Source organism: Diadema antillarum, unplaced genomic scaffold (assembly GCF_040938485.1).
Source record: "Diadema antillarum isolate AM-2024a unplaced genomic scaffold, OU_Dant_1.0 seq00000526_RagTag, whole genome shotgun sequence".
Classification (NCBI taxonomy): domain Eukaryota; kingdom Metazoa; phylum Echinodermata; class Echinoidea; order Diadematoida; family Diadematidae; genus Diadema; species Diadema antillarum.
The window spans coordinates 764,663-783,951 of record NW_027271478.1 but is presented as its reverse complement, the minus strand read 5'-3'; the positions used below and the strand labels follow the sequence as shown (position 1 = coordinate 783,951).

The window sequence follows — 19,289 nt, the reverse complement described above, 5'->3', positions numbered from 1 at the left end:
CGGAAATACAGAATGATGTATATTTGACCTTTGACCTCACTTTGCACACCCAAGATGGCGTCTGAGCAAAAAGTGATTATTTTATGAAATGATTCTTGTAACATGGTCTTTACGTGTGCACAATATGGGAAAGATAGGACATGTATTCACCAAGATACAAGATGATACATTTATGACCTTTGACCCTAATTCAAATACCCAAGATGGTGTCCGATCAAGTACAGTACTCTCCGCATAATCGGGTTGGCTCGAACAGAGCGTTTCTTACCCGATTAAGCGGAGTACCCGTTTAACAGAAGAACAGATCTCATTCACAATTGACACACACAATGTGTATGTTTACATTGTACACTGCACCAAACACCTACACTATATGCTTAACACGCGTGCCTGCTCTGCACATTATACATACCTGTTGTACCTTACACTTGCTCAGTCACGAGCAATAATTTACTAGTACACTCTTTTTATGGTCATATATGTCTTCAGAAAACTTTGTCGTTTGACTATAGACTCCTCGCTTTTATGCAGGCGTTTTCCGACATGAACACGTCTCTTTGTGTGCACTAGTCACGAAGAACGTCGGGTTACTTTTCGAGAAGTGACCGGAGAAAAGCAAAATTATGGAGCTGGTGCATGGCCTGATTTTCGTTGCAAACTTCTCGTAAAGTGAATGTTGTTGCGGAGCAAAGGAGGTAGCGCAAGTGTGTTCAACTGCTGTCTGTCTATGCAATTGTGAGTGCCAGCTACATGTTTAATGTTCGTTTACGTGGGGCAAGTTTGTCATGGTATTTTCATGTTTAATCACTCCCCAAATGATCGGTCTTCTTTGCAAATTAAGCATGCAGAGAATGCGATTAGTCGTGGAAAATTTGACATTCATAATTTCTTAAAGTGTTATATCTGCGATAAAATGTGGGTAAAAATTAGATTGGACGAAAAATTATTTACCCATTTATGCGGAGAGGCAACCCGATTATCAGATAATTTTAATGTGCATTGGAACTGATTTTGACATTACTACCCAATTAAACGGAGTACCCGTTTAAGCGATACCCGATTACGCGGAGAGTACTGTAGTTGTTATTTTATGAAATAATGAACGTGACATGAACTAAATATATACTAAATATGGGGGTGATAGGGTATGTTTCTCTTGAGTTATTCCAAAGGAAGTTGCAGAAAGAAAGAAATATCTCAATACATTGGAGATATGCTTATTTCAACCACGTTTTTTGACATGATTCCATCTTCCTATGAAAAACAAAGGGCACACCAGCTATAGCGCAAAGTCTCAGCTACAATATGTTAAAATCTGGGAGGAATTCACCGAAGGAGAAGTGAGCTAGTGCTCGATAAACACAATCATGTCAATTTTCACATCTAGAAAAATTCCCTCCCATAGAGATAACACGTTATAACGAAGATAAAGAAAGAAGTACATATGACCTTTGACCCCAATTTGCACAGACAAGATGACATCTGAGCTAAAAGTGGTTATTTTGTGAACTGATCCTTGTAACATGGTCTTTGCGTGTGCAAAATATGGGAAAGATAGGACAGGTATTCACCAAGATACAGGATGAAACATTTATGACCTTTGACCCTATATCCAAGATGGTGTCCGATCAAGTATTGTAGTTGTTATTTTATGAAATAATGTACGTGACATGAACTAAACATGTGCTAAGTATGGGGGTGATAGCCATTGTTGTTGTTCATCTATTGCACAGAAAATAGTAGAAAGAAAGAAAAATAAAGAAAAAATTATGTTATTTTATAGAAATTTGAAGGAGAAGCATAAACAAATCAGAGAAAGATAAAGTTAGGAAGGGAGATTAAGACTAACTAAAGAAAAAGAAGAAAAAAAGTGTTTGAAAAAAATAAATATTGGCAGGGGTGAGCCTCGAACCAGGGACCTTAGGATTACGAGTCGGATGCACTATGCAATGACCTATTTCATGCTCCATAGGCCCTGTGTATTAAGCAAAATGACGCTGCATCGAAGCCGTGTGCCATTTTCAACCAAGTTTTTCGACGTGATGCCGACGTAATATGAAAAAATGGAGGGCACACTTACGATAGCTCAAAGTCTCAGCTATAACATTCTAAAATCTGGGAAAAATTCACCGAAGCATAAGTGAGCTAGTGCTCGAAAAAGATAGTCATGTCAATGTTCACTGCCAGAAAAACTGCTCTCCCATAGAGATAACACGTAAACTGGTCAAGTCTTACAAGGATACTTTCAATCCATTTTTACGAGGTGATGACGTCATCCAATCAAAATGTTGATTTCACATTAATGAAAGAACATTTCATAAGCTACAACATAAGACTGAAATCTGGGTGAAAATTGGCAAAGGATAAGTGAGATACGCTCGAGTGAACTTGTAATTCAATGACGTCATTTTGAAAATTTACTTTTTTTATTTTATTAAGAAATTTGATATCTTTTAATCATTTTTCCAGCATCGCCAACCTATGAAATGTCATGTACAACTCATCAGCTTTCAGAATATGTAAAGAAAATTGGGGGTCACTGTCCATCCTGACGAGTAAAATCGGGTTTAAAATTGGCGGTTTATTGGCATTGTTGCACTGTATATCGCCATTGACGCGCGCACAGAATTTCAACTTTGACGGGCCCGTATGACGTCATATTGAGTCGGATTGACTTGAAACTTGGTAGAAATATTCCTTGACATTTCAGGCAGCCGATAAGTGTGAAAAAACAGGAAATTTCTGTTGCATATGAGCTGTGCGAGCGTATATGCGCGCGCGCGTACGCGTCCGTCCAATTTCTTCAATTTTTCAAAAAATGCTCCAAATGGTCTGAAACGTGTGCAAACAAAATTTGAGCTCGATTTGAGCATACAAATATTTCAACGCGCACGTACGAGCACGTTTTAAGGTATAGATGAATTTTGAGAATATGAGTAGAATGCGCTTGACTTGAAATATATGGGACGTAAATTTCATTGAAAAATTCCATTCCATTAATGAGATATGATTGAGAATGTGTTTTCATATAATGACGTCATAGTGACGTCACGGTCGACTGATCACTTTGATTTTAGTTTGATTGCCGTCTTTGGGAGACGATACATATATATGGTATAAGTTTGAAATTGATAGGAAGAGGACTTTCTGAGCTAATCGATGCATAACTTTTGGGGAGAAATAAGAATAAAAAGAAGAAGAAAGAATCCGTACAGAAACAGAAGGTGATCCGAGAGGATACTCGGATCACCTAATAAAAAAGAACCACAAACAGCAACAAAAATCCTTTGGTACAAGGGCTAGAGGTGAGCTTGCATCATTAGCAGAGTCCTTATCAGCTCTGCGGAAAACATCTCCACCGATATGAAGCCAAAACTGCCACTTGACGAAGGTACCGGTACTTCATTTTGCCAGTCACCACACTTGCACACATCACACCCTGCATATAATTTTGAAGCCGGCATCTGTTGAATCAGGGCCAGTTCAGATGTAACAAAGCACCAGATAAACATACAGCAAAGCAGTATATGTGTAAAGCACTATATAGATGCCCCTCACATGACAGATTACCTCATTAAGATTATTATATCTATTCAACATCGATTCCCATGCACAGGTCACACCAAAGCAGACAACCAGAAGATGTTTTGATCTGACACAGATGCATCACAACATGAGTGAGGCAGTGGCCCTTCATCATTAACCTGTTCCATACTGAATTCTGGAATCCCCATACAGGTCACCAGGTTCCCCTCGGGAACGAGTTAATGTAGATCCTATCTGACCGACACATGCAAATGCTCTCAACCCTTTTGCCCCACACAACAAGTGTCAATGATCAGCTTTGATCGGCTTTGTTTGTTGAGCAGAATATGCGAAGTTGGCACGTCGTCGACTGAGCCGGACGTGCGAACGTGGCACATAAAGAGTTAAGGGTAATATTATTCCCCCTGCCTTCTGAAAGAGAGAAGTCATGTGTTCTTTTGTTATGTGAGAAAAGTGAAAATATGTTGAATTTTCTTAATTCTTTTATTATATCGTTGTACTCATGTGACATCACAAGCTATAGTACAGTAGTCTTCTCATCCAGCCTTGAGTGAGCAGAAACTTCAAAAATTCATAACTTTTGAATGGATTGTCCGATTTTCCTTAAACTCTCAATGATGTGTTCTAAATTGCTGCATCCACTCAACCCACATATCTGTGAAGGTAAACTTGTCCTTTAAGTCTGTACTGCTGCACTGTATTTTACACCTCACTTCTCTATGTGCAAGTATGCATTTCATGACATGTTCGTACATCTGTTCTTTCTGTGATTTACTGTTTTTGTACTTGATTCTGCCAATGAGTGTTGTGTATATTATGCATTTTAAAAAATTTTTCTCTCGTCTTCTTGTTTTGCTGTAATAATTATTGCGCATGTATTATCTTTTATAAAATGGGTTCAAGAATGTAGCCAACTGGAAGCGCTGAAATGAGTCACGTGTGCGAGCATTAATTTCTCACTAACATCCACGGCCTGACGTCACATGTTTACACTAGCAGTGCGCACTCAATCAGTTGTTACAAGTGCGTCGCGCGCTACTATACGCGCTGTCAATCCTGTAAACAACTTCTAGTTTGGGCTGCCGGCCGGCCTTTCTTGTGTACATAACACGTGTGGCGTACGTGTACTCTTATGCGTACTACTTATATGTGCGGGATTTCCGAGTGAGACGTGTGTAAATGTTTGGGACGAACATCTTCCGACATCTTACAAAGGTACGTGAAAAATACTGTTAGTTTTCGACCCATTTTATAAAACAAAGGATGCACAGGATTATTCCGTGGCGTTAGTGGAGATGTAGCACACTCGGGGGTATTTACAATTGTGAAACATGCACAACAATCATTTGTATAATACGTTGATTGTACCACATGATGTTTTTCTGTATCATACGGACTTGCTGAAAAACAGCCTAACGGCTGAGTGCAAGTATTTTTAGCCTGTGTTTAAATAAAACAAACAAACAAACAAACAAACAAACAAACACAACCGGAATCTGTACCTCACTTACTATCAGTATTTGTCTGGCCTACGCACTATAAGCATGCTTCATCAATGGATTTTATCGACTGATCATACACTGTTATGTCACCATTTATTCCATGGAAGCAGGGACCATAAAAGTGCAGAGCATTTTGAAGGCACTAGTCCTATTCGAGGCATGTACATGTACAATGTACACAATCTGCATAAATTTATAATTGGCAAATAGGGAAAAGACTCAATCATAATTTGATGAGCAGAATCCAAACTTTAACACAACAAATTTTTACAATCAGACAAATTCAGACCAAAACAGTCAAACACAGACAACAAAACACGATGCACATCTCATGACCAAACAGCAAGCAGAGATATCTTTTTGCAATTTGCAATGTCAATCTCTTTGCTAATTACGTTAGCTTTTAAAGTGTCTTATTATTAGACCAATCTTCTTTTCATACAGCATCTAGTCTGAATGTAGACTACTCTTGAATTTTGTATCCCTTCCCAATAACATACTTGTGGTATTAAAGTAGCTGTACATCAATTAACGGCACTAACTTTTTTCTTTGGTAGGCCATTTGGGCAACTAAAATCTTTGAACGTGAAATTTGGTGGCAGGACATCGATCAATCAGGGCCGTCGAGCCACTGCTGATGTCGAACTCTGAGTTCATACTGCACAGCAAAATTATAAAACAAAAAATGTACGACAAATTTTCAGAATTGCACAGAAAAATTGTCAGAACTCAAGAAGCAGTACGAATGTGACTACAGGTTGAAAAACCATGAAGGTCAACTTGGCAATCTCCCCAATGAACCCAAACGTTTCCCTTGCCTCCCATCATCCCCCCCCCCTCCCCTTTGAATAGACCCCCTTGATCATCAATGACATCCTAGACACGGGTCGGATATCAACCCCACAGAATTGTATGACCAACAAACTTTTATAACATTAATGATTTTATTTCAGGCAGCATCTACATTTACGTGTAGGTACAACAACCCTCATCCGGGGCCTGCCCCACTTCTTCTCACCTCTCCACCTAGTCTCACTGCCAGACTCTGACTGCCCTTATTTGACAGTGTTTCATAGCTCTTTGAAAACTTAGCAGATACTAAAACTACATTTCGTACTTCATGAGTCAGTCAACCAGAAAGAATGAAGGCACCACGCCTCCCTGAGCACAAGATTAGCTGAGCAATTTGATCATAAAACTAGTTCTGGGCGAATTTTGACAGATATCAGATATTTTCATACTTTGCTAGCAATCTGGTATTCTACACCACCACATTTACAGCTGTATGTCATTTGATGGTCATTACAGCAGATGTGTTGGAAACAATTTGTTCTCTTATTGGAAACTGGTGATAAAGGATTCAGTTCTTTCAATAATCTGACCTTTCTATAAACTTATATTATAAATATTATTAAAACCAGACATTTTTGCATGCATAAAACTTTCGTGAATTTTGCGAGTCGAATTCGCAAAAGCAAAATGCACATGAAAAATTTAAAGGTGTTGTACGTGTTTTATAACATTGGATACCAGTGGCAAGTTCTGAAAGTTTCATGCTGTAAAAAAGGCTGTCAGTTCCAATTCAAGTTTTGTGTCACAGATGTTCCTGGTTTCACAAGATTGTATTAACTGTGTCATAGAATCCATACAAGCTGTAAAGGCAGAATCTGGTGGTATCTTTTCTGAGCTCAAAAACCCAACAGTCACTTTTTTTCTTACTATGATAGTCATTTTACTCATCTAGAGAATTTAGACATTATCACATCTGACCTAAGAAATGTAATGATGTGGCACCATAACATGACTGAATCAAATGTACCCCCCACAAACTCTGTCTTACTAAGAAACCTAGCAAAAACAAATAAGTTGAGCAGGTATGAGATGAAGTGCATACTGTTAAAGTAGAAAATTTCCATGGGTTAATATTTTAATGCATTTCCCACAACCAGGAACTAGTGCGAAAATAAAAACAGGCAAATATTTTCGCTTGCCACGTTTCTGTACTAGTATCTTGATTCGGCAGAATGAAAAGCATGCAAAACTCATCTTACTCGACCCAGCGCGAAAAATTACTCACATGAAAATATCCACTTAAATGTAGTATTCATGAAACGGATCGATACTCACGTGGGCTTGAGCCGAAAAGGGATGAGCAACTTGAGACTCTTCCGGTACTTGCTTCCGGTTCTCCCGTCCCCTCTCCCACCGGCTTCATCCCCATCGCCCATCTCCCACTCTGGCAGTCCGCTCACATCGGCTCCTCCCAGTGGAGCCCAGCTCGGAGGCGAGCCATTTGTAGTATCCTTCCCCGCACCAGGCATGGCTCCACTAGCGGCTACAGTTGTACCTAATGATGATCATCAGCTGCAGGGGACTAGAAATCAGGCAGTTAAAACAACTTGAGTCAATTCCTAAAATACTGCATGGACTTTTATTTTCTCTTTTTTAAAGAGATCAGGGTTTTAAATAAAAATACTCAAATAACAAGTGAAGTCTTATCACTTTCACTTATATTCACAATCCAGCTCTTACATAATTGTAGAACCTGGATGGTCCCTGCCCTAATCATAGGCATCTCTTGAAATGTAATCTTACGATCATGACAAATTATCGTTTTTCAATACAGTGTTGCACAAGAGCAGCAAAAAAAAAAAAACAACAATCTGTTGTCTCCTTTACAGGAAGGCCACATAGTAATAGAAAAACGACAGTTGACAACATCCTGCTATCAATCTATGCAGTCTCACCTACAATAGATGCTTCTGTGTTCAAACTTTACGACATACATATACACATATCATGTATTCAGTAAACAGACATGAAAGTCAATTTAAGAGGCAACATGCAAATACAAATGTAAATCCTGTTAAAGTAACATTTTTGGGCTTCCCTAACCAAACATTGTAGAAATCACCATCCTGTCATTATAGAATTGGCAGGCCTAAATACCATTGCATGTCTTGTATTGGAGTGAGATTAAATGGAAACTGATTAACCTATAAAGCAAAGCTGAACAAAATCACAAATTTACAAACATTTTCCATTGTGAGAAAATGTGATGCCAAGTTAAAAATCAGATAGAACATCTATATTGCAGCAATTAAGAGGCTTTTGAAATATACCTTACTTGTTTTCTCTACAAGTTCACTAGAAACATTTGTGCATTCTTGCATTTTTGTTATTTGTGTAGTAATAGTGTCTTGTATCTCCATGTCCTTATACAATTTGTACCTGCCGACATTTAGTAACCTAGGATTGTATGTTTACATGCTTCAATCTATGATGAAATAAAATCATTTAAAAGAAAAATGGGGTAGATTGATGTCTCTTGTTACTACATGAAGAGATATTCAGATCTTCAGGAAACCTCTTTCACAATCAGGGAAACTCAGATGAGGGAGAGATGCTGATAAAGGGAGAATGGATAAGAGAGGGCAGACTTACATATCCCTCTCTGGGTGAAAACTATTCAATCAGATGTCATAAATTCAATGGCTGCAAAATTTCCTTTCAAAAGTAAAAAGGACCTAATATTCCCTGTCTTTCTCCCACTCGAGTACAGAGAAATCACGTTTATCAGATAAATCACAATTTCAATGACCGAGACTTTTCATGAACCCTGTACATATCCCAGTTCCCTTTGTTTCTCTCTCTTGCCAATGAGAGACTGCATGGAATGAAAATGTTGCTGGCAATGAAAGCGGGTCACACAGGACAATATTTCCTTGAGCCCAACGAAAACTAGAGGACAAGGACGACATTGGGGTGAACTACTAAGTAGGGCATGTCTTTGTAATGACGATATTCATGAAATTTTTACTACCAGGCAATGTCTGAACATGAATGAAAGTCATGATTGTTTGAGACTGAAATGAAACAACAAATCCCTCCCTGCCCCCCCCCCCCCTAGCCTGTCAGGCTTCTTGCACGTCGTTGACTGCTAGTAGGGTCAATCCACGTCAAATCATCCAATTTTCAGAAAAGTTGTCACCCGACCCCCTCCGATTTTCTTTAAAATCGCACCAAATGTTCCCCAAAGTGTCTGATGGAAAATCCCAAAATATTTTGCCCCAAGGTCAATTGGTTGCTAAGATACAGCCTCACATAGCAACCGGTGCGCATTCAGAAAAATTAGTTAAAAGAAAATTAGGCATTTTTGATTGATTGTGGTGGCATGGATATTTATGCAAAAGTGTTCATTTTCAGGAAATTGAGAGAACTTTATAGTCTTTGCATGAAAAACTGACTGTGACGCAAAATTGACTTTTCGTCAACGTGCACGAGGTCACCGAAAATGGTATTAAATGTTAATTTCCAAAATTTTGATGCATATTTAGAGGCTAATATCTTCCACATTTCATCACCTTAGGTTCTAATATATTATGCTGTTGAAGGCTTTGACTTGCTCAATAATTTTGAAAAAAATCGGCGCATTCATGCCCACCGTTTTTACGGAGAGCGCCCTCAAAGTTGACAAAAATGAAAAAAGTGCCAAATTCAAGGTCACGGATCACCCTTCGTCCCACCTAGGAATGGCACCAATTTTTGTGTATTGATAGACATTTACCTATATTATCTTGGGTTACCAAAGAAATTTTGCTCCCGAAATGTTCAATGGCAAATTTACCCTACTGAAAATGGTCGTAAATGGCCAAAATTCCATGTAATATCACATATTGGGTTTAGAGGACATTTCAAATGTCCAGGCTTTCAAGATAAAAAGGCCTAGCCCTGTGATATTTGCAGTAGGGATAGTCTGTTATACATATTTTAGTAATATACACCACAAAACACTTTCATTACATAATAATGACCTTGAAATTTATTCCAAATTTTGATAAAAACAATAAATTGCTCCATTTTCCTCATTGCACTGCATACAATATTATGTAATACGTGTTTTGTAACACTTTTCACAGAGCAATATTTCAAGAATTATGAAAGTTGACAGCCTACCACATTAAGGTTCTAAAGTATTTGTGCTCTTCTTTCAGATTTTGTGTCAATTTGATCATGAATGTTATACCCTTGACCTTGAAGTGCTTCTAAAAATAGCTGTAAATTTGTTAACTACAAACCTACACACATGACAGGTGTATTATGGCATGCTACACTTGTGATTCTTTCACAAACACAAAAGCTTTTTATGGTGTAAATGTATATACTGGAATTAATCTATACATGCTTGCAAGATATGTTACAATCAATTACTTTGTTCTGATAATGACCCTCGATTTATGACCTTCAAAATCATGAGAAATGCCTATTCCTCTCCATAAAGACCTGTATTTAAGTACGTGATAATAGTTGATAATTATGGACATTGCGCCCAACATACTAAGACTCTTATTCTAGCCTGTGAAACGCACATTAAAAGGACTGAGAGTCTTCTTTTTCGGGCGATTTGTTCTGTACCTTATGAAAACTTCCAAAATCATTTCAATTCTTATGTATTTTCTTGTTTTTGGAATTTCTTATGTATTTCTTTGTTTTTCTATTTTCTACATCATAACCATGTTTTTTTTTAATTGGAAATTGTCACAGCCCACTTTTCTAACATAACTACAATAGAATTAATCAATCAAAGCGATAGATAGTAAAAATGGTCAAGTTTCACCACAAAGCACTGTTTTCCATAGGAAATGCACACAAAATCACAAAATATTACTATCCCCTTTTTTGATTGAAATTGAGGGTCATTGTCAGAACAAAGTAATTAATTGTAACATATCTTGCAAGCATGTATAGATTAATTCCAGTATATACATTTACACCATAAAAAGCTTTTGTGTTTGTGAAAGAATCACAATGTAGTGTAGCATGCCATAATACACCTGTCATGTGTGTAGGTTTGTAGTTAACAAATTTACAGCTATTTTTAGAAGCACTTCAAGGTCAAGGGTATAACATTCATGATCAAATTGACACAAAATCTGAAAGAAGAGCACAAATACTTTAGAACCTTAATGTGGTAGGCTGTCAGCTTTCATAATTCTTGAAATATTGCTCTGTGAAAAGTGTTACAAAACACATATTACATAATATTGTATGCAATACAATGAGGAAAATGGAGCAATTTATTGTTTTTATCAAAATTTGGAATAAATTTCAAGGTCATTATTATGTAATGAAAGTGTTTTGTGGTGTATATTACTAAAATATGTATAACAGACTATCCCTACTGCAAATATCACAGGGCTAGGCCTTTTTATCTTGAAAGCCTGGACATTTGAAGTGTCCTCTAAACCCAATATGTGATATTACATGGGAATTTGGCCATTTACGACCATTTTCGGTAGGGTAAATTTGCCATTGAACATTTCGGGAGCAAAATTTCTTTGGTAACCCAAGATAATATAGGTAAATGTCTATCAATACACAAAAATTGGTGCCATTCCTAGGTGGGACGAAGGATGATCCGTGACCTTGAATTTGGCACTTTTTTCATTTTTGTCAACTTTGAGGGCGCTCTCCATAAAAACGGTGGGCATGAATGCGCCGATTTTTTTCAAAATTATTGAGCAAGTCAAAGCCTTCAACAGCATAATATATTAGAACCTAAGGTGATGAAATGTGGAAGATATTAGCCTCTAAATATGCATCAAAATTTTGGAAATTAACATTTAATACCATTTTCGGTGACCTCGTGCACGTTAACGAAAAGTCAATTTCGCGTCACAGTCAGTTTTTCTTGCAAAGACTATAAAGTTCTCTCAATTTCCTGAAAATGAATGCTTTTGCATAAATATCCATGCCACCACAATCAATCAAAAATGCCTAATTTTCTTTTCACTAATTTTTCTGAATGCGCACCGGTTGCTATGTGAGGCTGTATCTTAGCAACCAATTGACCTTGGGGCAAAATATTTTGGGATTTTCCGTCAGACACTTTGGGGAACATTTGGTGCGATTTTAAAGAAAATCGGAGGGGGTCGGGTGACAAGCACTGGATGATTTGACATGGATTGACCCAGTAATAAATCCCATGAAATCATAATCTATAATGTATGGCATAAAACTGTCTGTTGTGTTGATAGAGTACATCTCTTTATACCGTTTGTTTTAATTTTTATAGACAGCATCCTGTAATATCATCAGGGATACAATATCACGGAAAATGACATAGATGTACTGGTATGGTATGCCTTGAGAATGTTCACTCGTTGACAGCATGACGGGACCCACTTTGAATGCAGTTCACGAACTAATGCACTGTTCAAAAAATTTATATGGCATTTATCTGGATCAGTAATTACACTGAGCAATACATGGACATTGTCAGGATCTTTTTCTAGCGTTTCTCAATGACTAAATAATTGATAGTGATTGTTACAAATAGGTTAATATCCAGTATGACTACACTGTAAGACTGCTTTGTTGAGATGATTCACTTCAACTGTACTTGATTACCAGACTCTCCATCAATTTGTTGTTGTTGTTTTTTACAGCAGACTTCCGTTGCAATACCAATGAATACAACAAAACCTTTTGTATCTAAATACCAGCATGGCACATGAATATATGTAAATGTTCCAAGCTTTTCCTCCTGAATGAGAAAATTTCAACTCAAGCAACACTGAAGTTTTTTCTTGATTATAATTTATACAACAGCAAGTTTACATTATTGACAGTCTAGATATATGCAGAGATGAGGCTCCTAGAAAACAATGGAAGAGAAGACACATTGTATCTTTTAAAGATAGCAGTAAATGTGGAGGGTTCAATAAGCCCGTTCAGAGTCAGCTCATGGGCACATTGGTGCGAATGACCTTTTTTTTTTTTTCTCAATCGGAAAGGGGTACTTTACTCATTATCAGTGCATGAGCTTTAAAATAATAATACATGTAACAATTTATGGGATTCATCAATCCTGTTTAAACAAAGAATGATCTTGTGTAGACCAAATGGCCAGAATGATCAGTCAAATAACATTTGGAAAAGCATCCATTTCATTACTTTACACTGAATGTAGTGACAATCTCTTTCTATTGATTTGCCAAATACCAATTTTTCTGGCAGCTGTGGATGTGCTGGCAAGCACCAAAAGGATTGCATGAATAATCATTCCATTACAAATGCTTGTAAATCTCAGCGAAATAAAAAACCAATGTGCCTGTTGGTACGAATTACCTTTTGCTGCTCATGCGCAAAGTGGAACTGCGAGCTGGCCTATCTAACTGGGTCAGGCTCAACCATGAAATTCTGTATCATGCACAGCAAAGCCAAATTCCCATTATTTTACAGATAATCAGCTTTTTACCACTTTTGCAGATAACAGGATACACTCAGCGAAGCAGTCATGAATGGAATTGTAAATTGTTGTTTAAATCTGAACAAAAATAGCAAGAGACCCAGTGCTGGGTCTTGTGCTCACCTGATATTCTTGCAGACTATTACCAAAAAAGAATTGTACACATAGAAAACTTGTAGGCTGTTGGGGTGGGGGGTTCCCAGGGGGCATGGTTTCCATTTGAAAATCATATTTAACACTGCTGATGATGCCTGCCAAGTTTGAAGAAAATTTGACATGAGGGCAAGTCCAAGATAATGCGCGCGTTACGTATGGGACATTCAGAGACTTTTATGACCTGAAAAATAGTGTTAATGGCCTTTGATCATATTGAACTTCATCATGGTGATTGATATCTAGGAGAAGTATAAACATGTAAAAAATTGAGAAAAATGACCTTGACAATTATATTCTAGAAGAGAAAATATGTGCCGTTACGTATGGGACCAGAAAACTTTTGTTTTTTTGAACATTTTTTTCAACCTCAAAACTCTCTGAAAGTATTTCATTCTACAACTTGTAACTCACTGTGATGAAAGTCACAACACTCAAGATTATCACAGGTAAGTTTCATGTCATTAGGCAAAAAGCTCTAATTACAGGTTCTAATTAAAGACAGACATGACGTGTTACGTATGGGACAGTTACGTATGGGACACTTTGTCCCCCATTCATTTAGTGTGTGAAGAACCATGTTTATGGGTATTTTGCATAATTATTGTAGTAAAACCAGTTGAAACTACTAAAATACTGATCCAGATTGTCAAGGAAACATTATTCCCGGAATATTCACCATCATAATCATATTCAATCATATTTTTATATTCTTATGACCAACCTGAGTATGCATGCCCTTTGTCCCCCATTCGTTTAGTGTGTGGAGAACCAGTTTATATGGGTATTTTGCATAATGATTTTGCAAAATACCCATAAACAAATTTTTGCATAATCACTGAGGTAGAATCAGTTGAAATTACTCAAATGCTGTTCCAGATTGACAAGGGAACAATATTCCCCATATATTTACCATCATAATCATATTTAATCATATTTTTTATGATCAACCTGAGTATGTATGCCCTATTTTTATCAGGATAGTTACTACTGAAAAATTGAATAGTTTAAAGTGTTTACTTCCATTGATGAAGGGCAGTTTGCCATTTAGTTTCAATAAAAAATGACTTGACACAAGAAATATTAATTTTGATAAATAAGCAATACCTGCTGCGTGGAACCCCTGTGATCGAGTAGATATATGATGTCTGTCTAGCAGTCAGGTCATTGATTCGAGTCACACCTCAGTATGTATACCCATGAATTTTGTCGTTGCTACTATTGAAACTGAATAAGAACAATTTGTGTATCACTTGCAATAAAAAAGAATTATTTTACTTTATATATTTTTTTGTATATATCACAACCATTTCAAATTGGATCTCCGTCACATAAACTTTGAATTCCTCTAGTCTTAGGATTGTATGCTCTTTAGTAATTCATATAATTGGTTTCCAATCATCTCATTAAACGTTGAAAACTGAATCCCCATTTCTACAAAAACTATACCATCCCTTTAATGCTGATTTTTCATTTTGTATTTTGCCATTTTCCCCTCCCCCTTTCTGAAAATTGTTCAGTCAAGTACATGCATTGTTTCAAGTGTCTAAAACTCAAAAAGTAGCTACAATGCTGGGATGCTTTCTTCAGGATGATTTACCATTTGTGTACTGAGAGACCTTCCCAGCTAGCTACATGCATTTACATGCAATATGTATGAGGATGTCCCATACGTAACGCATTTGTCCCATACGTAACATTATTTCAATGCCTAATAGAATATATTTCTTTTACTGTTTTTTCTTTTTTCTATGGTATTTAATTTCTCTAAACAATAAATTAGAACTTTCCAAAAGGGCATTAAAATATCCTTAGCAATTTCAGAAAAAACCTAAAAAAATGACCTCAATTTGTTACGTATGGGACATCTCATGATAGGACACGAGCTAATTTGCATAATCATTTGCATAATCCCTAAATTTTTATACCAAGTTAAACTATTTGATGAACTTCTTATGTCCACATATTAATTACATATCATTTGCTTTCCTTTGAATTAATATGAATTTTTATAAATGTCCCATACGTAACGCTGTGTTTCACATTTATGCAAATGAAGCCCTTGAAATTTGCATAAACTTACATAATATCATTTTTTCCTCCATGGAAATCAAAACTTCAACTCATAAGCTTCAAAATGATACCAAACATGTCAATATTGAGCAAAGATGAAATTTTGCCTTCTGAGGGGACCTTATCTTGGACTTGCCCATGAACTTTCATAAAGGAGATCAAAATATGAAAAGTGGCTCCCAATTTGGTCTCAGCCCCAAAGAGACCATCCCTGAATCTGAAGCAATAGTAAAAGTTTACAAGTACACTCACAAGGAATTTACAGTGTATTACTATATGGTATATAACTCACAGTCACCAAATGCAATTACAGCTCTATCATTTCTGCAGCTCTAAGATTTCCAAAGAATACCTTGATTTCAAGGCTCTGAAATACATCATGTTCTTACAACATCTCTGCTTTTCTCGAAGAATTTCTTTTTTCTAACATTCTAAGTGGGGGCTTTAGGGTTACCTGGGGCCCATTTTCAAAATGCATACACATTGTATTCTATTAGTCTGGCGATAATACCTTGTGACAATTTGACCAGGCATTTTCAAGATAAAAATGTATAAACTGGGCCTTACATAATTGGTCCCCACAGCATCCACCACCCTTCTGCCAAGGAAAAAACAAAACAAAAACAAAACTTGAAACTACAGTCACTAAATGCAATTACAGCTCTATCATTTCTGCAGTTCTAAGATTTCCAAAGAATACACCTTGATTTCAAGGCTCTGCCCCCTTCCCTATTGTACGACAACTCACTTGATTCCTTGGCTCAGGTGAGCCTAAAATATGGCAATGATATGGCAGATCCAGGTCAGAGAAGATGCTTGTGCAAGACTATTTGATGTCACTTACATACAAAGTGTACACTTCATGAGGGAAAAGTATGATCACACACTACTGATGGGACACATCATGAAACACATTCACACCTAGGGACATTCATGCTGCCAGTGAAAAACTTTGAGATTTTCAGCAATTATGCCTTTGAGCAAAAGTTACAGGATATACTGTAGGCACCAAATGCCATGCCAGACATACCAAGACAAATTGTTGACCAGAGAGTGATTTTTCTGGCTTTTCTGTGTTCTGAAAGTAAGATTCTGTGAGATTTTGTGATGAGAATGCTCACTGTGCACAGAATAATCACACAAAAAGTGTTGCTAGCAGTCTTGGCTATACTAGTTGGGTGTATCATGAGTATTCATTACATAACACAAATAAAGATACTTTAAGTGGATGCACAATGGAGTCACCAAAAACAGTGTCCTAAAAATAAATTCAGCCACCTTTTGTTGTATGAAACAATCATAACAAATAACCTCACTCCTTTGAATAGACACAGCTGTATGATCCTTGCATGGATGGTAATACAGAATGCAGTCCCATTGTTTAACTACAGTTGTAAGCTATACAATCGTGCTCCTGTACCATTCTAATGGGAACTGTGGACAGAACTTACAAAACTGTACAGGCAATCAAAGTGAATGATGTTTTGTCTCAATAACAAGCAACGAAGTTACAAAAAATGTAGACCACTCTGTCATTCAAAACACTTTCCTGTTCAAACTGTTAGGTCTTTCATGGGAACAAAAATGAATGTAGCAAATTATATTTTTTATGTTTAGTTCTGATTTAAAAAAAAATCTGATCCCGAAGGAACCCCTCACTAGATCCCAATGTGTATGCACTCAGCATCACAGATACATCTTTACTTTATGATGTAGTGCTTATATGTAAAACCTCTCCATTAGCAGGTTTGACATCAAAACTGTTTTAGAAATTAGAACAGCTAAATATGTAGCATGTTGCAAGGTTTAATTCTTGTATTGCAATGATGAGTACTGCTGTTTAGTAGTGGGAAAAAGTTGTCGAAGTTGAACCAAGAATATAATTTTGTGATATTTTTGGGTGCAAATCAATACAGGACTAACAGTATTTATCAAAACAATTTTTCTTTTCTTTTCTTGTTTACTTTTGGGTGGGATTACTAGTAATATCACAATTCCATGAATTTACAATGTCAAATTTTATTTACCATTATACCGAGACTTTGATCTACTAATTCTGTGTGTTTGACAGTTACAATGGGGGTTGTATTTCCGGACACTTAAGTTCACGCATGAAAGCTTACCTAGAGTTCTATTTTTACATAGATTAGAATATGCACCCTTCTTTACATTTAAGACTTGATATAGACTCCTCTTATACTAGACAACATACTCTGAAAACGGCGTGAGAATTCCTGGGTGCGTCATTTTCATTACAGACGCACTTACAATACACGTCCGGTCCCACAACCTGTCCGGTCCTACAACGCTTGGTCATACAACTACATACAAAATAGTAGAAAGGTGGTTAGATATTTACATGTATTACCAGGTGAGACGAAACCCACTTCCCTGTTATCTCACTAATGTCCACTGATGTCAATGATTTAGACAGCTGGTTGAACACATTAAATTTTTGTATTTCAATCAACAAAGGAATATATCAAACATATTAATAATTATTATTGCATATTGTACTTATACTAGGAGTTTCTGGAGTTCTAGATGAAACATACCAATAGTCTACTGACACTGTATGATTGCAGAAAGAACAATGGTACTTACAAATACAACAAATTCACAACATTTTAACTTGCATAGACGTATTTGTATGCTGTCGAGGTGAATAGGTAGACCTACAGACATTTAGTAGGGTCGGTAAAATCCATTTCTCTAGAGGAGTTTTCTAGAGGAGTTTTTTAAAATTATTTTCTACTTTATACGGCTCTCCTCTGTAACATTAGACAGCATCTTTGATAAATGAGAGCACTCTAAAAGAATGAGAACCATGTGATACACTGTCTGCAAAAAAAAAGTAGTAAATTCACTATAGAACTCTATGTTATCAGAGACTCCAACTCTCCAGTTTTTGACGGGAGATCTCCCGCCGAAAGCCCATTTATTGCTCTCCCGTTTGAGATTTGATTTCTCCCGCCCTGGCTCTGTGTCTCCCGGTGGAAAGGATTTCTTACTTATTGCTATCGTATGTTGAAAAAATAAGCCTTAGATAGCACCAGAGAACATCTAGAACCCTAGGAACTTCATGCTTCGCACACATCAACTTGGAGTCTCCCGTTTGCTAGGGGTTTCGGGCGGGAGAATCTCCAGATCAGAAGGTGCTTGGGGTTGGAGTCTCTGTTACTATTACATGATTATTTACAATATTAGACAGACTACACAGCACTCAAGATCGTCACTGCACAAGAAAGATCAATTCAACACCCATTAACATACAAAAAAAAAAAAAATTGTTTATTTGCTTAGAATATAGAAAGAGTGATTACTATATCGATAAGCTTAGACAGTAAAATACCCAATTTTTAGCTCAGGGGATCAGTTTCAGCTCTGTGCATTGGCTGAAATGATACAGATCGCCTCTTCGCTCCTCTCCATCAGCCCACCTGCTCTTGGTGCGACGGGGAGTGTCAACACTGCACTGACTATATCAACAGGGATGCCAAGTTCAAAAAAATTTTATGAGTGAGATTCTCATGACTTGGCATCTTGGCGAGAGAATGTGCGCTCAAGCGAGGGTGTGGGAGGGGTCCCCTCCTGTGGCCTCCCACGGTAGGGAGCTTTTTCAATTTTTAGCTCTTAATGGGGCGATCAGGTGCATACTTAAGTGATTATTTTTTTCCTATTTTGAAAGACAAAAGGAAAATATACCTTCAATTGTAACTATCACTTTAATCTTTTGAGCTATGCTCCTTATCATGGGCCCAAAT

General features: G+C 37.0%; 1 protein-coding gene across 1 annotated transcript in view; it reads right to left on the bottom strand.

The window, feature by feature from the left end:
• The window catches only part of LOC139734444 (ATP-binding cassette sub-family C member 5-like), a 75,129-nt gene extending 67,846 nt beyond the window's left edge, over positions 1–7,283 (bottom strand). Inside the window, exon 1 of the mRNA XM_071645229.1 lies at positions 7,176–7,283. Coding sequence (XP_071501330.1) covers positions 7,176–7,276 — 101 coding nt within the window. The 5' untranslated portion in view covers positions 7,277–7,283. The remainder of the gene's footprint in view (positions 1–7,175) is intronic.
• Positions 7,284–19,289: the final 12,006 nt, after the last annotated feature.